Source organism: Dasypus novemcinctus, chromosome 3, assembly GCF_030445035.2.
Source record: "Dasypus novemcinctus isolate mDasNov1 chromosome 3, mDasNov1.1.hap2, whole genome shotgun sequence".
NCBI classification, from domain to species: Eukaryota; Metazoa; Chordata; class Mammalia; order Cingulata; family Dasypodidae; genus Dasypus; species Dasypus novemcinctus.
Window position 1 is genome coordinate 149,124,733 of NC_080675.1, and position 23,148 is coordinate 149,147,880.

At 45.8% G+C, this 23,148-nt stretch overlaps 1 protein-coding gene across 2 annotated transcripts in view; it reads left to right on the forward strand.

Annotated features, from left to right (window-relative positions):
- Window positions 1-23,148, forward strand: part of PML (PML nuclear body scaffold) — a 53,165-nt gene that overhangs the window by 21,853 nt on the left and 8,164 nt on the right. Inside the window, exons 4-8 of one of the 2 annotated variants that reach the window (XM_004476615.5) lie at window positions 61-131; window positions 11,237-11,356; window positions 11,787-12,045; window positions 13,150-13,199; window positions 13,860-14,619. In XM_004476615.5, coding sequence (XP_004476672.1) covers window positions 61-131; window positions 11,237-11,356; window positions 11,787-12,045; window positions 13,150-13,199; window positions 13,860-14,486 — 1,127 coding nt within the window. In that variant the 3' untranslated portion in view covers window positions 14,487-14,619. Of the gene's footprint in view, window positions 1-60; window positions 132-11,236; window positions 11,357-11,786; window positions 12,046-13,149; window positions 13,200-13,859; window positions 14,620-23,148 lie in introns of those variants that run through there. The other variant, XM_004476614.3, reaches the window with a different exon arrangement.

Below are 23,148 nucleotides of genomic sequence, written 5' to 3' on the forward strand. Positions count from 1 at the left end.
CCACACTGCCCCAGGCCAGGATGCCTCTGACCTGTCTGTGACTTTCTTTGTGTTCTCCAGGTGGAGCACTACTCAGGAGAGTCAGCCCAGAGACTACCAGCAATGCCATGGGCCATTTTGAAGTTGACCTGGTGAGATGGGTTTGAGGTCGGACGGGGAGGTGGTAGGACCCTGTAGGTCCAGGGAATCAGGAGTTCCCTTGTGTCAGGAAGGTAATTGAGTCCTTGCTGTTCCTGCAGGGGACAGAGGAGGGAGCATGCCTGAGAGAGGGACAGCAAATGGCTAGACTGGAGCTTTCCAGTCAGGAGAGTAAAGGAAGATATCAAGCCAGCTGGCTGACTGGCTCTCCTAAATGCCAAAGTAGCTCTTGATGGGATGTGAGTTCAGGAGGAGTGGTCTAGAGCCAGGGGTGGACAAGGGGACGTGAAGGAGGTGATTGCTGGCAGTGGCCAGCTGGATGGACGTGACAGATGACCTGTCCTCTCACTGCACCCCCACCCCGGAGCCTTTTCCAGGGGTCAGTGTATGTGACCCTTCCCCTCCGCTTCCCCTAGACATGTGTGGTTCTTAAAGAGGAATGGAGAGCGGGGCCAGGAGCCAGCACTCGGTGCCAGCAGCCTGGCTGCCACCCTCGTCATTCCAGGACCAGCGTATTAGCTGATAACCGTGGCTCGTTAGGGCTGGAAGGCACTCAAATGCCATCTAACGTTGGCATTCCCTCTGCAGTGCCCCTGACCTGTGGTGTCCAGCCTTCACGCACGCACCTCCGGGGACAGGAGGCTCACTCCTTCTTGAGGCAGCTGCTCCCATCTCTGGACTGCTCTGACTTAGAAAGCGCTTCCCTGGGTGGAAATGAAGCGGCATCCCTCTGACTTGCTGCCTTTGGCACTCACAAGCACGGCCCCTCTCCGCCAGGATAAGCTTCCTCAGTTCTATCCCGGCCTTGGCCCCTGGCCGCCTTCCTGTCACGGCTGTCTGGGTTTGCGTGTGCCAGCCTCTCGTGGTTCCAGGTCCTCTGGGGTAGGTGGGTCTTCAGGTGGTGGGAGAGGAGGGGTTAGTGAGCCTTCTTCCCTTGCCAAGGCGTGACCCATAGGAAAGAGATTGCTGTAGGCTGAGGCAGTCGGGGGGTTTCCTAGAGGAGGCAGGGTTTTAGCAATCTGAGCGTTTTAGAGCTAGGAGAGAGCATGGAATCTAAGCCCCTCGTTTACAGAGAATGGTGCCAAGGCCCAGAGAGTGGGTGTGACTTACCCAAGGCCACACAGCAAGCTAGGGTCAAGACTAGAAGCCAGCTCCTGACTGCCTACATCCCCATATACATATGTTTGCAAGTTAAAGAGGACTGTTTATTTTATTTCTGGATAGGAAATACAACCACATGTTCAGAAATAAAAACATAGAAAGTGATCAGCAGTACATGTCTCTCTCTCTACCTTGTCCTCCATCTGTCCAGTCCTGACCCCCGTCTACCTATCTTGATGGTTTTTACATGTCCTATCAGAATTCCTTTACATAATTACAAGCGTATATGATTATAGTTACATAATGCCACTCCTTTTTTATGCAAAGGTATCATACGTGCTATATATACATAGTTCTGTATATATAGCACTATGGACTTTTTCACACAATGATGCTATCAATGAGTAGAAGCTTCCTGATTGCTTTTTTTTCCTCCTGATTCCTTTTTGCAGCTGCATCATGTTCCTTTGAGTGGATGTACCATGCTTTATTTAGTCAGTTCCCTATTGATGCATATTTAGATTGTTTCGCTGTTACGAACAATGCTACAACAAAGCAGCTCCACTAAATAAATTATGCAACAGGCATCGGAAAGTGCCCCATGTCCACAGATCCCAGCTACTTTCCAGGTGCTAGTCAGTGAACAACAAGCGGTCCTGTGCTGTTTTGCATAAAGGTCTAGGCATTTGCTGGGTCTTCCTCTTAAAGTCAGAGCAGATGTGACCTCTCACTGCTGGCTCTTAAGCAGTCTGAACTTGGAGGATGCTCTCTCTGCAAAACCTCTAGCTTTCACTTTGGTAATTGGCTGTTGGGGATGGGGAAATGGGGTGGGCAGTGGCTAACGGGGTGAGTGGAAAGGACAGGGTTTGGCAGCTCAGGTGAGGCAGGCATAGGTAGGCCCCATTCCCTGGCTCACAGGGAAATCAGTTCCAACACCTGTGCCAGAAGGACATTGGCTCTTGGACATGGTCCTGCCTTAGGAGGCAGGGGTAGGGTTCCTAGCTCCAACCCTGATCTCTTGAAACTTCTGGTTTACCTGGATTGTAACGGCGTGCCTGGAAAGAGCTGACGGGAAGGCACAGCAGGGTTGGTTGATGGGGATGGGAAGGGGGAGGCAGTGGCTCATGTACTCCCCCCCCCATTTCTCATAGGTCTTTTTTTTTGTAATGACAGCATAAAAATGGAAAAAAAATAAATACTTTTTAAAAGCTAAGTATCAACTACAACTCAGTCATCATGATTTTTTTCCCTTTACTGAGCCCCCATGTGTGTCCAGTGCTTCATAATAGTGGGGCAAAGGGGATACAGAGAGGGAGGAACAGGGGAAGGAGTGCCCACCCAGGCCTCGGGGTGCTCATGGGCCAAGTGGAGTCAGGCCCGAGAGGAGCGAGCTGGGCCTCTCTCCTTTTTTTGACCGATACCCACTGTGAAAAACAGATTCTACATCTTCACCTACAAGGCACACGCACATACAGAGAACTAAAACAAGTTTCACAAAACAGATGGACATGAGATATATGCCAGTATTTTCTAGTCCATATTTTTAGTTTTAAAAATGCTGATTATGACTCATTAAATCACTTTCATGACCTAATGGGTCACAAACTGTAGTTTGAAAAATTCTGGCCTAGAGAGCTCAGCGGAGACCTGGGAGCCTGGGAAAGCCTCTCTTCTCTCTTTTCCTGGGACAGATCTGCGCTCTCTGATTCTGGGAGATAAATCTTCTCCCGTGTTTGGGTTATTTTTCTTTCTCCTCTAGTTTTATAAAGATGTTGAGAAAAAGAAACTCAGGAAGGGGCAGGAGGGAGGCAGGGAGGAGCTCTGTCACAGCAGAGGGGGTGGGCGCTCCTTCCCGGAGCCCTCCAGATGGGGGAGAGCCTGGCCCCGGGTCAGATTTCCACCATGCTCCTGGGGCGCCCGTGCCTGGGCTCGCTGGCCAGGCAGCCTGTGTGAGGCTCCTCGCCGCGGGCGGGCCCAGGCCAGGGGCCCTGGGAGGTGGGCCAGGCTCGTTCATCCACCACCCAGACACAGACGCCCTGGAAAACAATCCCCGGCCCTGGTAATCTCAGCCCCGTGGTTCGAGGAGCAGCACCCTCCGGCCGTGTGGGAACCCCCTTCCTCTGTCTCCTGATTGAGGTCAGCCACTGAACCACACAGCACTTGGGCCACCCAGGCCCAGTGCCGGGAGGCAGGACTGAAGGTAGAGCAGCAGGCCAGGGCCGCCCGGGCGAGTTCCGGAAGCTGGGTCTCCCCTTTGTTTTTGTTTTTTAAAGATTTATTTATTTATTTAATTCCCCCCCCCCCCCAGTTGTCTGTTCTCAGTGTCTGTTTGCTGCGTCTTGTTTCTTTGTCCGCTTCTGTTGTCGTCAGCGGCACGGGAAGTGTGGGCAGCGCCATTCCTGGGCAGGCTGCACTTTCTTTCGCGCTGGGCGGCTCTCCTTATGGGCGCACTCCTTGCGCGTGGAGCTCCCCTACGCGGGGGACACCCTTGCGTGGCAGGGCACTCCTTACGCACATCAGCACTGCGCATGGGCCAGCTTCACACGGGTCAAGGAGGCCCGGGGTTTGAATTGCAGACCTCCCATTTGGTAGATGGACACCCTAACCACTGGGCCAAGTCCGTTTCCCATGGGTCTCCCCTTTGGAGAGTGCCACTCTCTTGTTTCCAGCAAATGGTCCCGTGTCCACTTCGGTTGCATGTAGAGAAAGATGGTGGAGAGGGAAAGAAAGAGGACAGTGACTAAAGGAAAGAGCTTGCAGGGGCAGGCAGGGAACTTCCCTTGAGGAACATTGGATTCAAACCCTGCTCTCGGCCCTTACTAGGGATGCAAGCCCCCCTGTGCCTCAGTTTTCTTCTCTGAATTGGCAGTACTCATAGTATGTCATCTGCTGTGTTGTGAAATAAGTGCTTGAAGCACTTGGCTCTGTGCCTGGTAGAGAGTAGCAGTCACAGCAATATCCATTAGTATAACATTATTATACGGCACAAAGTGCCAGGTGCTATCCTAAGCATTTTGCTTGTATTTAGCACATTCAGTCCACATAGTCTTACAAGGTAGGTATTGTCAGAGTCTTAATCAGTGACCCGAGGGTATCGGGAATGAAAGAAAGAGAAAAGGGGGAAGGAAACAAGGGGAAAGAGCGAGAGAGGAAAAGAACGAGAGTTGGGATCAGGGGATCTGCGAGTAGAGACTCATCAGACAACTTTATTGATTACAAGGGGCTCTTTATATACCACAGTGTACGTGTCTACAAGCAGGTGCACAGCAGCCTACGTGCCATTAAGCATAAACATTAGCATTAACATAGTGTACGTGACATCAAGGAGCAACACGTATTAACCATCAATATTACCTATAGTCTAAAGAATTTTCTTTTTTAAAAAAATCTTCTCAAGGTGCAAAGTCTAAGTGTTCTATACATTACAAAAGGTATGAGCTCATCTTTTCCTTCAGCCTTTAACAGTTTCAGCCCATTTGCTGGGAACTCCCAATCACTGCATTCCTTAGGTTGCAAGCATAGTCATGGAGACAGCATGTCTCTCCTTGAGAGGCCACTGTGCCTCAGTTTCCAACATTTCCCCCTTTTTGTTTTAGTTGAGGTGACCGTGCCTGTCTTAGGTTGCCCTCCTCTGAGGGTCTTACCCGTCATTGACTACCGGCCAAGCTCTTCGACTTGGGGAAATTATTGAGGCGCTTTTGCTAGCACCAGATTATTCACATGTCCCATGGCTGTTACGCTTTGCAGTTTTCTTCAAAAGCACTGTCCGGCACAGGTGAGAATAATGAGCAACAGAACAAATATGATTAGCCCTATTCCTAAAGCTGACAGGAAATGCTGTGATTTCCACCAATTTACTGGATTAAACTTATTGAAATGAGAAATCAAATCATTAAAGATATCCTCATCATCAGCTACATTAATCTGATTGAGACATTTCTAATTATCTTTTTCTGTAATTCTTCTTTCTATTTCTATTGACATATTACCTTTATGACCTATCAAATGATCCTACTATATCTGATTAATTATATATGCAGAGTCATAAAGAAATTACTTTCATCCCAACCACACCTCAATCCCCTTAACTAGTTTAAATTATACAATTGATCTCCAATATGCAAAACAGCAGATTCTAAATTATTAACCCAATTATTTAACTGTTCATCAATTGTGCTCTTGGCTATGCCACAAATCACTAGCATTTTTATGCCAATCATGCACGTATTGTTGAGTCTGTACTTTCACGCAAAGCTATCACAGCAGTAGCAGAAGCTGTAATGATTCCAGTCAGTCCCAAAATGCTTATAATAAGCAGTCCAATAAAGCATTTAGTCCATTTCAAGAATTCTTATACAGCAATAATTGACTTTCAGAAGATGACTGCCAAATCACATCATTCTCACTGGTATCCAGATGCATTTTCTTCTTTTGGTCATGGCTATTGTTTCTCCATCCTGCAACACACTTCCTGATATGTATACAAGGCACCATTTTCATAAAACATTAAATCATTCTTAATAGTTATCTTACCAGTTATGAAAACAAATGGATCTTCAACACAGGCTTTAAAATGATATGTTTAAGGATCAAGTATTATTTCCCAGCCATTCATACGGAGGGGCAATTCCAAAAATTATTTTCCACAGATTCTTTTGCAGGTTATGACTATGAGTGCCATTGGTCCAAGGGGCCAGTATCCATTTTCCTTTGTGATGTTAACAATTCCTGCCACAATAGCATAAAGAGAGCACACAGGCCCAAAGTCCATAGGCAGACACAAGCTGCAAGTTCACAGTTCCAGAATTTGTAAAGTTAATGTGATGCATGGCAGCAATTGAAAAATTTTTATGATTAAAGTTAAAATTGCCACAGGTCTCAGTGAAGTATTTTAATTTCTGGCCGTATTTCCACATTTCCCCCTTTTTGTTTTAGTAATGAATACAGCTTCAGTGGGTTTGAATAGTGCATCTGAGGGCTCATTCCTCTCAAAAGCAGGAGGGCTCTGATGTCAGTCATTGGAGTAAGCATGAAGGAACTTATGGGGGATGTTTATGAGCTGTTGGCGAGTAACCGGAATTGCTGGGCTAGGCACCACAAGGTTTGGTACTCACGATGTTCGCCTTTCTGGTGGAGCCTCTCTGCCTTTTCTCAGGTTTCAGTGGTAGGCCCTGGATCTTCACAGAGGCATCTGCGTCAACAGTCTTAAAAGGGATGTTAGAGGAGTGAGTGGCAGGGACATGACAGACAGTCACCTTTTACTACCAGCAGGTATCCTGGATGTTTTTTCATAATCTGAGGGTGATTTATAACAGTCCATCATTTCTGTCTTGTTTTCAGTATTTGCAATCTACCCCTGGATAGGGATGGCCATCTTTAGAGTGACCAGACACTATTGGGTTAAGTCTTTCACTTTTAGCAGGGCCTCCCATGCTGCACACAATTGCCTTTTATATTGCACTTTTGACCTCCTTCCAGAATTGTGATTAAAACCCAAGGGTTACTTTTAGAATTTTGCTTTTTTCACAAACTCCACCCAAAGCCAATATGGGTGCTTACTACATCCAATACATAGGCTGAGTTAATGTCCAAAATTTACCTTCTTTCTATTATTTAAAGCAGCTTGCTGGAGGTTTCCCTACTTCCATGAAGGACCTTTCCCAATTAATACATACAATGGTTTTAATATTTGAGACTAAGTGAGAGATGAAAGATTTTTAGCACTTCAACATTATTACAAACTCTATTAACATGAGAAAACATTGCATTCCATCAGTTATAACAAGAGGGCATAGATTTATCCCACCCAACCAAACCACATTTAGGAATTTGATGGAGCAGCAGGGACTTTGCAACCTGTCCCAATTGTTTGCTTAGTTCAGTCTTTTAAGAGAATATACTATTATCTCTGATGTTTCTTTTCATTCCGAAAAAAGGATTACTGGCTAACATAATGTCATCAGTAGAGTTTCAGCCACCAATTTTATGCAGCTAGATTATTATCACCATGCCAGGACAGATGGTTGGGCTATGCACACAGCCTTGGAGAAGCACTGCAAAAGTCCATTGTTGGGTTTTCCATAGGTAGGAGAATGCAGGCTGGCTTGACTTGCCTAAGGAAATTCTTAGCACGTTTTAAAACAAAGTGATAGTGACAAGTTGGATGTTAATTTTTTGCAACAAACTAGCAATATTTGTGACTGCTGCATACTACAATGTTGTTTTAATTTATAAGAGGTTGTTTTTGTGACACATACTCTCAATGTAATTAAAACCATAATTAACCACATTGTAATTCTCTTTAATATTATGCTAAACTATTGGTAAATTTATACACTCTTAAGCATTCATAGGAACCTTTTACTCATACAACTTTAATTAACAGAGGGTTAAAAAATCCTGTTAATTTTCTAACACTTTTATATAAACACTCAACTTGTAACATTAAATGAACTTAACTGTTACTTTAATTTTTCTTTCAAGGTGAAAGAACAAATCTCTTATAATTAGTTTGAGATAAAAAGAAAGCAGGTTTAAACATTATTTTCCTTTAAAAGAGTCTTTAAGACCCTTTCTTCCTTGAACACTGAGGAAATGTGAGGTTAAAGCATAAGAAGCTGTTTTGATAAAACAGACTCTTTGTATACTGATTATTCAGGATATAAACTTTCCATAAACTTTCACCAGAACAGACTAATGATTTCAGAGACTTTGAAAAAGAACAATATTTTTAACTTTGATACATACTACTTGATGCTAAGGCTTTTTCAAACTTTATAGACAGACCCATCAAATCTTACTTAACTTTAACCATAAAAATTTCTTTCCATAAACCTTCTACACTTTCAGTATTCATTCAGGTTTTGTCCCACATTTTACTCTTACTCAATAATCAGTCATTTTATTTTAGAATGAAATCATCTCCTGTTTCCTTAATTAAAAAAACCACATTCCATATATCCCACATACTAAGTTACCAGGCAAACTTCTTACAACATATCACTGCCATCAACACTAAACGAGCTTGTTAAAATAATGAACTTTTCTTTACTTTAAATACTTAGTAGCATGTAATACCAGAAACAATCCCCTAGAAGCCAGTTTGCACGGAAGACTAGCCACCAACAAGTTTTCCTGTTATAAAATTACCTTTTATTATTATCATATCATTTCAGTTTTATATATATTTAATAATGACTTTTTGGAATTAGCCATTTAAATACCTTAATTTAAACAATGCTTCATTAAACTTCTTATAATTATTTATAACCATATAGACTATATTATTTTAAGACAACTTTTACCTTCACAGAACACATTCCCTTACTTAAAGTTACCACAGTACCTTCTACAACTCGCCATATGCAAATTAAGTTCCAAGAGTTTATGAAAAATTAGCCATCCTATTTTAGGACAAAACACATCTTTTAGAAAAAACTTACTAAATTTCAGTCAGCATTCCCACAAACTTTTAACCTTCTTTAATATTCATTTAAGTTTTACATCCTTCATTTTATCCTGTGAAGAAAAATAAACTATTCATTTCAATCTAAGCAAGAATAACTTTTATGAAGACTTATAGTTAATTTTGTTAATCAAGACTTACAATTTTTATCATTGTAGATATCTTATTAACATTTAAACTTATGTATTAATATAATAAACTTAAGTATTAATATAAGCACTTATTTAATTTTTGGCTATTTGAATAGAGCTCTTTTAAAAAATTTTTTACTAATTTAATATTTACCATCCGGAGTATACACTGACATTGAACGAACAGACAAACACAAAACAATTACAACACATTAACAGAAACATAACAGTTTATTTACAATCAACTCATAATTCTTACTTTCTTGGTATAGCTGCTTTTAAGTCCTCTGTTATATATCACATCTTAGGTTGTACTTTTTAAGATTTCTTCTGGAATCCATGTTGCCTGTAATATGCAAGCTTGTGCTTGGAAACATTATTAGTTATCAGCAATCAGTAAAGATAACTTGATCAGCATAAATGTAGTTAAGTTCTTCAATACTTTAAAAGAAAGAGGCTCATGATGAGCATAAATTCCCCCTTGTGGATTTTGAGCATCAGGAGGAATTTGTTGAATAGTTACAGGAAAAACTGTTAACAGCTTGCATAGCCAGAGGCTCACCTTGACTAGATCCCAGTAAAAGACATCTCATTAATGGAGTAACAGGCACAGGATTTGACTTAAAGCTGCTATGAACATAAGGCAGGTCCGTGGAGAAAGTCCACTAGGTACTTTTCCAGGTTCCGGAGGTGCAGAAGGAACCTCATGAGTCAAATTAGGATATATGTTTGCCTTAGAAATATTTAGTTCCGACATGGATTTAGTTAAGAACAGGTTTGTGTCTTTAACTTCAAATAACTCCTCTTCTTCCTGATTCTCCTCCAAATTCCTGTCTTTACCTGTATCATTCATAGCCGTTTCCTTCCTTGAGAAAAGAACAATCTCTTCTTCCTCGTCAGACTGCAAAGGATCTAAGGCAGCAGCAATATGCTGTCCTAAAGCCCAAACTGATATAGGTATATTCTCTCCTTTCAGATATGCTCTCCGCAATGCTTTCATTACTTGCCTCCACTGCTTAACATTCATCAAATTCTTTCCTTGCGGTTGAAACCAGTAACAATGCTTTTGAACCAAAGCAAACAATTCTAACAAATCTGCAGTCTTAACTGTGACTCCTACACTGTGCAGCAGTGTTTTTAAAACCTGTGAATATTCTTCCAAGCATCCTGGTTATTACCCATACCCTGATGCTAGCAGAAAGCAAAACTTAATAATATGAAGCAGCAATCTACCCGGGTTAATTAATTTTGACGCTCCTTACCTTAAAAAAGGCTTTTCAGCTTTCCACGTTCCCTATCCAGAGGTGGAAGATCCTACGCTGCAGAGGTGGAAGATCCTACGCTGCTGTGTCTTGATGAATCCTCTGCCTCGGGCCCCACGTCTGGGCGCCATTTGTCGGAGTCTTAATCAGTGACCCGAGGGTATCGGGAATGAAAGAAAGAGAAAAGGGGGAAGGAAACAAGGAGAAAGAGCGAGAGAGAAAAAGAACGAGAGAGCTGGGATCAGGGAATCTGCGAGTAGAGACTCATCAGACAACTTTATTGATTACAAGGGGCTCTTTATATACCACAGTGTGCGTGTCTACAAGCAGGCGCACAGCAGCCTACGTGCCATTAAGCATAAACACTAGCATTAACATAGTGTAGAGCAACACGTATGAACCATCAACATTACCTATAGTCTAAAGAATTTTCTTTTTTTAAAAAAATCTTATCTCAAGGTGCAAAGTCTAAGTGTTCTATACATTACAAAAGGTATGAATGAGCTTATCTTTTCCTTCAGCCTTTAACAGCTTCAGCCCATTTGCAGGGAACTCCCAATCACTGCATTCCTTAGGTTGCAAGCTAGTCATGGAGACAGCATGTCTCTCCGTGAGAGGCCACTGTGCCTCAGTTTCCAACAGATATTATTATTCCCATTTTACAGAGGGACACAGAGACCCAGTGAGTTTAAAGTAATATGTCCAATTTGCACAACAGCTGTTCTGGTCCAGGCAGATTTCGGCCAAGGGAACTGGCAGGGAAGCCAGTTTCAGCTCAGTGAAAGAATCTCCTCACTGTTAGAACTTTGCAACTGTAGAGGGAGCGGCTTCCGTCAGTAGTGAGTGCTTCGTCCCTGGAGGTGTGTAAGCTGGAGCTAGTAACTGTGGCTGTCTGGAAGAGGAGCTGGCCGGTGTGACCCCCGAGGCCAACCTCCCGCCCTGTTAGGACGCACGAGCATTGAAGTGGTCCCTGGCCACCAGCACGTCAGGGTCAGGAGGAGGTGAAGGCCCTGGGGGCTTTGGCTCAGGTCGCCTGCACCTGTGGCTGGGTGAGGCCCTGGGGGGTGGCCATGGGCCTGGGCCCCCAAACCCTGGTGCTGCCCGGGTGTTTCTGACTCTCGTGTTTCCCAACTTTGCAGCCAGAGGAGGTGCAGAGGTCTCAGGCACAGACCCCAAGGCTGGCTGAGGTCCAGCCAGAGCCCGGGGCGCACCCTGTGCCAGTGTACGCCTTCTCCATCAAAGACCCCACCTCCAGAGAGGTAAGGCTCTGTGCAGCACCTGCCCGCCTTCCCGGGGGGCCCCCGATCCCACCAGGGAAGGAAGAGGTGGAGCTGGGTTGAGGACCCAGGCCTTAATCAGCTCTTCTGCGAGGAAGTGTTGGCCACACACCTACTGTGTGCTCTCCCTTGTTCTTGGCTGCATATCAGGAAGCTCGCCTCCAGGCCTGAGCCACTCCCAGCCCAGCTGGGCAGCCCAGACACCCAGGGCAGCAGAGGTCGGTGGTGAGCAGCTAGGGCCAAGTGCGTGGCCAGCTCGGAGGGCTTTCTGTTGAGGAGAGTTATGGTCTATCTAGGCAGAGAGCTGGGAGAGGGCGTGGTGGGCAGGGGGCTTCCCACAGGCCATGCCCCTGCCTGAGCCCAGAGCCCCTGGAGGCACCTGACGCGGCCTCGGGACTCCCCCACTGCACAGGAGGTCTCCTGCACACCCCCTCTGCGGAAGAGGAAGGCCTGCCAGACAGACAGCCCCAGGAAGAGCATCAAGATGGAGTCTGACAAGGAGAAGGAGGCCAGGCTGGCCTGGAGCTCCCCCGAGCAGCCCAGGCCCAGCACCTCCAAGGCAGTCTCACCGCCCCGCCTGGATGAGCCCCCCAGCCCCGGGAGCCCCACCGTGGGAGACGAGGGGGTCCTGCCCACCAGCAACCACAAGACTGGCGACCCTGGGAAGGCAGGTAGGGAGGCTGTCCCCCAGGGAGCCCCACACCATCCAGACTGCCCCTGCTCTGTGCTGTCGAGGAACAGGGCAGGAAGGCACGTGGTTTGCCTGGGGGGTGAGTGCATGCAGTTCACTGTGTGCTTTGCTGCGATGCAAGTGTGCGGAGCACAAGGGACTAAAACCCATCGTTCCTATAACTCCTAACCCCCAACACACTCTCACAGTGCCAACTCCATCCTCTGCCCAGAGTGGAGCTCCCCAAGAACTGTTTGCTCATGGGTACCTAGCACGCTCCCAAAGACAACTTGGGTAAAGTCCACACCCATCATTTCCCCAGATTTTTCTGCAAAGGCCACCCCCTGAGGTATCTCACAGCCACAGCCAGGCAGGGAGTCCCTGGGCAGGAGTCGAGGTCAACCCAAAGAATCCTGGCACAAGGGAGTTCTTCCTGGATCATCACCGAGAGTCCAGCTTTGTTTTTCATTCTAGTTCCCAGACTAATCCCCAACCCTGGTCACAGACTGAACCCTGATCCTGGTCACAGAGTGAGCCCTGATCCTGGTCATGTGCTGAGCCCTGATCCTGGTCCCAGATTGTACCCTGACCTGGATCACACTAAGCCCTAGTCTAATCATACAGTATGTTCTGAGGCTGGTCACACACTGAGCCCTGGCCCATATTTCTTTCTCACAAATGCTGTTGATTATCAGAGGATCTTGATTAACCAGTTGAAGCATCTTTTGACACTAGATGTCACCACTCAGGCTGAGAACTGGAACAAACCAATGTGCTTTTTTAGAATTGGAAAAGGTTCTAAACCAGGTGGTACTTGTCAAGCCTCCTGTACAGGGAGCAAATTCTGAACTCAGAACCAACATCTGAATTAAGTATTTACAGACAAGGCGCAGCAAGAAATGCTGGCCGCCCACTGGTGACGAGCCCCTCTGCGCAGACAGGGCAGAGGCACACTCACACACGCCGTAGGTCTTCCCCTTCCCTGGCTGGACACTCACCGCACAGCCCACTCACATGCAGGGATGCCCGTGGGAGAACAACCTTGCACCTGAACCTGTGCACACCCCAGGTGGGGCCTGACGCGGACTCCCCTGCCCTCTTTCAGAGGACCCCATCGTGATCAGCGGCTCGGAAGACTCAGATACCGAAAACTCGGTGAGTGGCCCAGCAGTTCGACCCAGGACTCCTGCCTCCCCGCATTCCAGGTCCCAGGGGACACAGGCCTAGCGGGTGACTCTCAGACTTGCCCTGAGCCTGGGGAATTTTCCTGCAAGGCAGTGAGTCCCAAGCTGTCCTGGGGACAGTCTCCAAATGTCAGCCGTGTGCCTGGACCACCCCAGCCCTCCCTCCACACCAGGGCAGGTGCCCTCAGCAGTCGTAGGTGCTCTTCTGAAACGCTGGTAGAGTGCTTCTTTCCCGAGCCCTGTCTCTTTTCTGAAATATCCAATGCCTTCATCTGGAGCTTCCTTATGTATCTTCCATCCTCTCAGTTCTCAGCAAGAGCTGGACAAGAGCCCCTTCCCTGGTTAACCTCAGCCACAGAGGACCATGAAGGGGTGTGAGGTCATAGGGGGCAGTACTGTGCAGGGGCCAAACCAGCAAGTTCTGATGGCATGTAAGAAAGGACTTCTTTAAAGCCATCCCTGCATGACACAAGTGGCCTTACGGGCACCGACCCTTCTGTCCCTGGAGGTTCATTAATAAGGCTGGGCTGTCACGCGTCCGGGGGAAGTGGGGTCCGGAGAGAATGAGAGTGGGGACTGGGTGGCCCTGGGCTCCCTTCCAGCCCTCAGGCTGAGGTTCTGTATTGGAAAGCACACGGAGCCCCTGAAGACCACGGAGCCACACTCCTCGACTGCCCACCCCCTGCTGAGAGCACGCGGAGCGTCCTGCCTCCACCCGGCCTCCCACCTGGCCCGTGGCACATGCGGCCCCCCCGCCGGGCCTCCCCACCGTCCCGCCAGCCAAGCCACCACCCCCGATGCCAGGTCTCCCAGCCAGCCTGCCGGTCCCCAGGAGCATGTCGCCGTCCACCGTGGGATCTTCCCGTCGCACAGGGCAGCAAGCGTCAGCCGCCTTCACCAAATCCTCCACTTGCCCGGCAGTGTTTTTGGTACCCCGACGCGGACTCATATGCTCCATGCAGCCCAGGCCACCACCCCTGCCACCACAGGGTCTCCCGCTCTCCCTGCCGGTCCCCAGCCTCCCGCCCTCCTCGACCGAACCAGCTACTGGCTCTGCGGGAGGCGCAGGGCAGCACGCGCCCGCGGCCGCCCCTTCAGGGGCGCCAGCGTTTTAGCCCGGCTTATCTCTAGAGTGGCTTCCCAGCTTGGTGCCTCTCCCCGGGGGGCTGAGAGGGCAGGGGAAGCACCCTGCACTCCTGGGGCAGCAGTGTCCCCCGGGGATTCTGGCAGAGCCCCCATGGAGAACCCCCAAGTCTGATGCCCACTGGAAGGCTCTCCAGTGGCTTTCCCACCCCTCTCCCTCCCGAGAGGCCCCCGACCAAAGCAGGTACCCCTCAGATGAGCTCCCCTGAGAGCCCCTCCCTTACAGCTGCTGGAAGCCATCCTCCTGTCACCTGGTGGCCAGACACCCCCGCCCTGGTCCCCCGGCCCGCTCTCCAGGCCGCACTCCCACACCTAGAGGGCCTGCACACGGTGGGCCTTCGGTGGACCCTGCTCAGTGGGTGAACCGAGGACTGAATAACCACCCAGGCCTCTGGGGGCTGGCCTGGGGCCTCTCGGGCTGAGGCCCTCATCGCTCACATTCCTGGGTCTCTTTGCCCAAGAAGGAAGCTTCTCTCACCCTTTGCGCCCTCCTGAATTCTGAGCCCACCCCCAATAGTATAGCCTCCTGCTGTCCCAAACCCCACCCCCATGCCCTTCCAGTGGGCCTCTGCCAGGGCCTTATCCATGGGGGCAGGGGCTGTGCCCATCCCAGGACCTGGCAGCTGTGACTGCTCAATAAATATTTGTTGAAAGATCACCCTTGCGAACCCTTATTCCATGCCCCCCCAGAGGTCCCAATGGACTTGGCACCTCCCGGCGGGTGGCTTCTGTCTCCTCCCTCCACTGAAACGCGGTTCTCCCCGGAAGATACTGTGTACCCTCTTTCTCCCACGCCCTGTGCGCATCAGAGGTGGCCTCTTACATCCCCACTTCGGGGGGAGACCCCCGTGCCTCTGAGGCACGCATGCCGCGCTCCACCCAGCTCCTCTCATTTGCTCAGCTAGGAAGGCTTGGGCACCTGCCTCCTGGGTTTCCTCTCCCCACCCGAGGCCTTCCTCCTTCCCGGTGATGTCAGCACCCGGCCCTCTGGCCTCTCAGGGCCCCATTCCCCATCAGCCACCAGTCCCCTGTCCACACCCTGGCCTCACCATCACTGAAAGCTGCCCGTCCCCCACACGTCCCACTCAGACGACCTGGTTCGTTGGCCCCCTTGGGTGCTCCGGCCTCTCTGCTCTCACCTGCCAGCCCCTCCTGTCGTGCTCTTCCCCAGCTGCACAGCCCACCCCATCAGCCCATGTCTCACTGGGATCTCGGCTCTCTCCCTGGCTGAACACAACCCTGGAAGGATTCAGTAGCTCGCCCCGCCACTTGGGCTCTCGGAGCAGTCACGCTGCAGGGAGGATGGCAGGCTTGTCTGTCTTCGCAGGGCTTCTTGGTGCTGCCTTCAGCTCTCCGGTTTCCTGCCCCAACATCCTCGCCGCCTGCACAGCAGCTCGTTCCGTACCTCCACTTCCCGTGCCCACGTCCCTCAACCCCACCCTCACCCTAGGTGAGGGTCCTGCTGTCTAATGACAGATTTACCTGCCCCTTTTGTGTCCTTTCCCCGGCCACCTCTCTTTGGGTGGAGGAGAAGTCCGCCTCCCTCTAGGTCCCACCCCAACTCTGGCCTGGCCCCTTGGGACCCTCGCTCCATCTGCTTATCTCTCCTGCATCTTCAAATGCTCCAGCTTCTGAATCACAGCCAAGCACTCAAGTATGTCCCAGCAGGGAGAACTCCACCCCGTGCCCTCCCCCTCCCACCTTGTTTGCATTTCAACTCTCCACTGCCTTGTAGCTCCTTCACCCAGGGCCTTGCCCTTCTCCGCCAGCACGGCCCTGGCCTCCAGGCCACGAGCCCAGCAGCCCCGTTCCATCCTTGTTCTTGACCAGCAGTTGGACACCCTTGACCTCTCCCTCCTCCTCTAAAGGCATGGCCTCCCTGGGGCACAGACATCACCCCTGCCTCTGAGGCCTTCCTCCCGGAGCTCTGGACACGCCTTTGCGCTCTCCTTCAGGGTGTCTTCTCAGTTCTGTTCTTTTGCTTTTTTTCAATTGTACATTCTTCCCGGTCATCTCAGCTATGCTCATGACTTCGCTTACTGCCCAGCGCTCGCTCCCACCTGCCAGGCCAGCAAGACCAGTGGCCTAACGACAACTCCACTTGGATGCCCCAGAGAGCCCTCAAACCCACCACCTCTTCCTCTTCTAGCACCGCCGTCCGCCCAGTGACACAAGCCAGGACCCTGGGGACACCCCCTCTTCATTATGATTCCTCACATCTAGTCCACTCTTGTTTGTTTGTTTGTAGTCTGGTTTTTTTAAGCAGTTTTGTTGAAATATATTCACACACCATACAATCTATCCAAAGTGTACCATCAGTGACTTTTAGTACAATCACAGTGTTGTGCATTCATCGCCACAAAAATTTTAGAACAGTTTCATTACTCCAAAAAGAAAAGACTTAGCTGTTACTTCTCAATCCCTTAATCTAATTTTATCTTTATAATTGATTTATATTTACATTTTATATAAATGGAATCATACATTATATAGTATTTTGTGTCTGGTTTCTTTCACTTAGCAAACTGTGGGGGTTTTTTTTTTTGTCTGATCTTGTAACATTAACACATGTTTGTTCAGTTTCAAAGAAAAGCATTCTTATATTTGCAATATTACCCATATTCATATTCATATGAGGTTTTGCTATGCTATACAGTCCCATGTTTTATTTATTAGCTTTCTTTTAAGTAATATATATGACCTTAGACTTTTCCCTTTCAACGACTGTCATACCCACACAATAGCACTGCTAGTTACAAATGTCATGCTTTCACATTTTATATCCATTTCCAAAGATTAATACACATCCTTTTTACTAATTCTGCTCCAGTTAACCCTCAGCTTTCCATTCTCTAATCTCATTCTATTTTCTAGTGACCCCATATTCAAGTTATTACCTCCATGAAATTACACAATATATTTAGTTCATAATAGCACAGTCATACTGTATTTGTCCTTTTGTGTCTCACTTGCTTTGCTCAACATAATGTTCTCCAGGTTCACGCATGTTGTCATATGTTTCATGACTTCATTTCTTCTTAGAGCTGCATAATATTCCATCATACCACAATTTGTATACCCATTTATTGTTTGATGGACTCCTGGGCTGTTTCCACCTTTTGGCAATTGTGAAAAATGCTTCTGTGAACATTGGTGTGCATATGTCTGTGTCACTGCTCTCAGGTCTTCTGGGTATAGACCCAGGAGTGGTATTGTGGGGTCACGTGGCAAAGCTATATTCAACTGCTTTAGGAACTGCCAAACAGACCTCCACAGTGGCTGTACCATTCTACGCTCCCACCAGTCGTAAATAAGTATTCCACTTTCCACGTCCTCTCCAACACTTGAAGTTTTCTGTCTTTTCAATAGTGGCCATTCTATTTAGCTGTGGAATGATATTGTAGCTTTGATTTGCACTTCCCTAATCGCTACTGATGTTGAACATCTTTTCACATGTACTTTCGCTATTTGTATTTCTTCTTTGGACAGAGGCTATTCAAGTCTTTTGCCCATTTTTTAATTGGGTCATTTGTCTTTTTATTGTTGAGTTGTAGCATCTCTTTATATACCATGGATATTAAAACCTTATCAGACATGTGATTTCCAAATATTTTCTCCCGTTGAGTTGGCTGCTTATTCACGCTTTTGACAAAGTACTTTGAGGTACAAAACTGTTTAATTTTGAGGCGTTCCCATTTATCTGGCTTTTTTTTCTTTTGTTGCTTGTGGTTTGGGTGTAAGGTCCAAGAAACCACCACTTACCACAAGATCTTAAAGAGGTGTCCCTACATGTTCTTCTAGTAATATTATGGTCCTGGCTTTTATATTTAGATCTGTGATCCGTTTTGAGTTGATTCTTGTATAGGGAGTGAGATAGGGGTCCTCTTTCATTCCTTTGGTTATGGATATCCAATTCTCCCAGTATCATTTGTTGAAGAAACTATTTTGTCCCATTAACATGGACTTGGTAACTTTGTCAAAAACCAGTTGACTGGAGAGGTGAGGGTTTATTTCTGGAGTCTCAGTTATATTCCACCAATTATATCTATCTTTATGCCAATACCATGCTATTTTTTGGTTTTGTTTTTGTTTTTACCACTGTAGTCTTGTAGTATGTTTCAAGGTCAGGAAGTGGAAGTCCTCCACATCACTCTTCTTTTTTAGAATGCTTTTGGCTATTCAGGTGCACTTTCCCTTCCAAATAAATTTGGTAATTGCGTTTTTTATTTCTATAAAGTAGGCTGTTGGAATTTCGATTGGTATTGCCTTTAATCTATAAATCAGTTTGGGTAGGATTGACATCGTCACGATATGTAGTCTTCCAGTCCAATGAACAGGGAATGTCTTTCCATTTGTTTAGGTCTTCTTTGATTTCTTTTAGCATTGATTTGTAATTTCCTGAATATAGATTCTGTATTTCTTTGAGTAAATTGATTCCTAGGTATTTAAGTCTTTTTGTTGCTATTGTACATGGAATTTTTTCCCTGTTTTCCTCCTCAGATTAATCAGTACTAGTGTACAGAAACTTTACTGATTTTTGCATGTTGATCTTGTATCCTGCCACTTGGCTGAACTCATTTATTAGCTCATGTAGCTTTATTGTAGACATTTCAGAGTTTTCTAACTATAGAATCATGGTATCCACAAACAGTGAGGGTTTTACTTCCTTTTTCCTATTTGGATGCCTTTTATTTTTTCTTGTCTAATTGCTCTAGCTAGAACTTCTAGCACAAGTTTGAATAACAGTGGTCACAGTAGGCATCCTTGTCTTGTTCCTGATCTCAAAGGGAAAGCTTTCGACTTTTCCCCATTGAGTACGATGTTGGCTGTGGGTTTTTCATATATGCCCTTTATCATATTGCATTATTTGTCTTGTTGAGTTGTAGGAGTTCTTTGTATATTTTGGATATTAAACCTTTTTTAGGTGTGTGATTTGCAAATATTTTCTCCCATTCTGTAGATTTTCTTTGATGTACAATGCATAATAGTTTTTTTTTAAAAGATTTATTATTTTTCCCCTCCCCTTCCCACACCTTGCTGTTTTTGCTGTCTATGTGTGATCCTCTATATCTATTTCTCTTTTTTGTCTTCTCATCTTTCTCCTCTAGGATTCAGAGGGATATAATCTTGGGGACCTCTGATGTGGAAAGAGGTTCCCTGTCACTTGCGCCATCTCAGTTCTTGGTCTCTGCTCTGTTTCACTTTGACTCTCCCCTTTGTCTCTCTTTTGTTGTGTTGTCATCTTGCTGCGTGACTCACTTGCACAGGCACTGGCTCACCACGTGGGCACTTGGCTCACCATGCGGGCACTCACGCTCCATGTGGGCACTGGCTCACCATGCAGGCACACTTTCTCTTCTTCTTTTTCACCAGGAGGTCCCAGGGATCGAACCTGGGTCCTCCCATATGGTAGGCAGAGGTCCTGTCACTTGAGCCACATCTGCTTCCCCATAAAAGATTTTAATTTTCATGAAGTCCAATTTGTTTTTTATTTTGTCGTCTGAGCCTTTGGTGTCATATTTAAGAAATATTGGCAAATCCAAGGGCATGTATATTTTCCCTATATTTTCTTCTAAGAGTTTTATAGTTTTAGCTCTTAAATTTAGATCTTTAATCCATTTTGAGTTTATTTTTGTGTATGGTGTAAAGTAAGAGTCAGAATGTCATTTTTTGTATGTGGATATGAAGTTTTCTCAACACTGTTTGTTGAAGAGACTGTTCTTTCCCCTATTCTTGGAATCCTTGTTGAAAAGAATTGACCTGGTATGTAAGGGTTTACTTCTTGGTTCTCAGTTCTATTCCATTGGTCTGTCCTTATGCCAGTATCACACTATTCTCCTTACTATAGAGCTGTAGTATCTTTGAACCTGGGAAGTGTGAGTGTTACAACTCTGTTCTTTTTCAAGAATGTTTGGGCTAGTTGGTGTCCCTTGAAATTCCATAGGAGTCTAGGATAAGTTTTTCTATTTTTGCAGAATATATATAACATTGACATTTTAATAGGGATTGCATTGAATCTTGAGATTGCTTTGGCTAGTATCATCTTAATAATGTCTTCTAATCCATTTATTTAAGACTTCTTGTTTTCTGTCAGCATTGTTTCATAGTTTTCAATGTAACTGAAATAAATTTAACTATGTTAAATTTATTCTTAAGTATTTTATTCTTTTTTATGCTGTTGTAAACGAAATTGTTTTCTTAATTTCCTTCTTGGATTGTTCATTGCTAGTATATAGGAATACAACTGATTTTTGCATGTTGATTTTGTGTCCTGCAACTTGGCTGAATTCATTTTTTACCCCTAATAGTTTTTTGGTGGGTCCCTTTAGGTTTTCTACATGTAAGACTATGGCATTTGTGGATAGAGATCATTTTACTTCTTCCTTTTCAATTTGGATGCTTTCTCTTGCCTAATTTCTGTGGCTAGAATTTCTAGTACTATGTCGAATAGGTGTGGTGAAAGAGGGTATCCTTATCTTGTTCCTTTTCTTAGGGAAAAGCACTCAGTCTTTTGCCATTGAGGATGATGCTGGCTGTGGGTTTTTTGTTTTATTTGTTTTTCTTATGTGGCTGTTACCATGTTGAAGAAGTTCTTGTCTGTATTAGCTTCCTAGGGCTGCCATAACAAATTACCACAAATGGAGTGACTTAAAACAACAGAAGTGTCTTCTTTCATGGTTCAGTATTCTAGAAGGCTGAAATCAAGGGGCCCGCACACCACGCTCTCTCCTGTGGCTGTAGGGGAGAATCCTTCCTTGGTGGCCAGCAGTCCTTGGTGGTCCATGGCTTGTAGCTGCAGAGCTCCCGTCTCCTCCATCTTCCCATGGCATCTCGCCTGTGTGCCGTTGTCTCCGTGTCTCTCTCTTCCCTTGTGTAATGACACCGATCATTTTGGATTAAGGAATGTTTTCATTTCCCAGCTGCTAAAACAAATACCATACAATGGGTTGGCGTAACAACAGCAGTTTCTTGGTGCACGATTTCAGAGGCTGGAGAACTTGCTTCCCCCTGGGGTGGGGATCTTCTGGCTGGCTGGCCATCTCGGGGGTTTCTTAGCTTCTCTGTCACTTGGTGATGCACGCGCCGCTGTCTTCTCCTTTCTCTTCCAGTTTCCATTGACTTCTAGCTTCTTATTTCTCCTGTGGCTTCTCTCTCTGTGTCCAATTTCCTTTGCTTTCAAAGACTTCAGCCATATTGGATTAAGGCCACTGTCATTCAGTTTGGGTGCCTGTTCACTAACATCTTCAGAGGTCCTCTTTTCAAGTGGGTTCACATCCCTGGGACCAGGAGCTGGGACCTGAACATGCCTTGTCCCCAGCAAGGACCTACTTAGTATGTCCTCCTCTTAACCAAATCTATCTGCAGTTACCCTATTTCCACATAAGGTCACATTCTGAGTTAATAAGAGTTGGGACTTATGTCATTTTGGGGAATACAACCCATAACACCTATTCTAAGTTTATTGAGTATTTTTGTCATGAAAGGGTGTTGGATTTTATCAAATGCTTTTTCTGCATCAATTGAGGTGATTATGTGGTCTTTCTCCCCTTCATTCTATTAATGTGGTGATGTATTACATTGATTGATTTTCATATGTTGAACTGTTCTTGTATACCTGGGATAAATCCCATTTGGTCATGGGTTTGGTAGTTTGTGTGTTTCTAGGAATTTTTCCATTTCATCAAGGTTATCTGGTTTGTTGCTGTACAATTTTTCATAGAATTTCCTTATAATCCTTTTTATTTCTGTGAAGTCTACTTTCATTTCTGCTTTTAGTAATTTTAGTCTTCTCTCTCTTTTTTTTTTAGCCAATCTAGCTAAAATTTTGTCAAGTTTGTTGATCTTGTTACAGAGCCAGGTTCAGTGCCCCCGGCACACGAAAGCCAATCTATGACCCTGGGATTTCAAAGAGAGAGAGGTTTTTTTTTACACGGCTGCCAGTAAAGAGAACAGGAGCTACTGAAAAATCAAGCTCAAATATGTCTCTGAGTCCAAAGAGCTCAAGTTTTTTATGGGATTAAACAAAGGGAGGTGGTGATAGTGAGGTTGGTAGATATTGATTGATTATGTTTAACTGGAAGTGTGTAAGTGTGGTCACAAGAAGCTGCTCTTGAAGACTGACAAAAGCCAGTTGGGGTCAGTATTGGGTTACAGGTTACAACTGGGTTGTAAATCGCTTAATTAATATAAGATAACAAGTAAAGAAATTGAGCTGAGTCAAACAAGTGGGCGGTTAAGAACTGACAAAGTCCGTCTCGGGCAATACATATGGTTATAGGTTACAGTAGAGTCATAAATAGTTCAATCAACATAAGATAATAAGGAGACAAGTTAAACAAATGGGTTATAAGATCTGACAAAAGCTAAGCTAGCTGGGGTAAACATAGTTACAGGTTAAAGCAGAGTCGTAAATAGTTCAATTAATATAAGATAGCAAGTAAGGAAACTAAGGTGAACAAATGGGCTATAAGATCTGACAAATTCCAGCTGGGGCAAACATATATAGCTACTGATTACAGCAGAGCTGTAAACCATAAGATAATAAGTAAAGGAGTGGAAGCAAACTAAAATGACATTTACAATTAAAACCTTGCAGTCAGCAGTTATGATGTATAGGAAACATTTTTCCCAAGGGAAATGGCCTAACAGGTGATGGCTAACTGGCGACAAAGGCAGTTAAACAGTTAGAAGAAACTTTTGGTTTCATTGATTTTTCTGTATTATTTCTCTATTCTCTATTTCATTTATCTCTAATAATGATTATTTCCTTCTTTCTG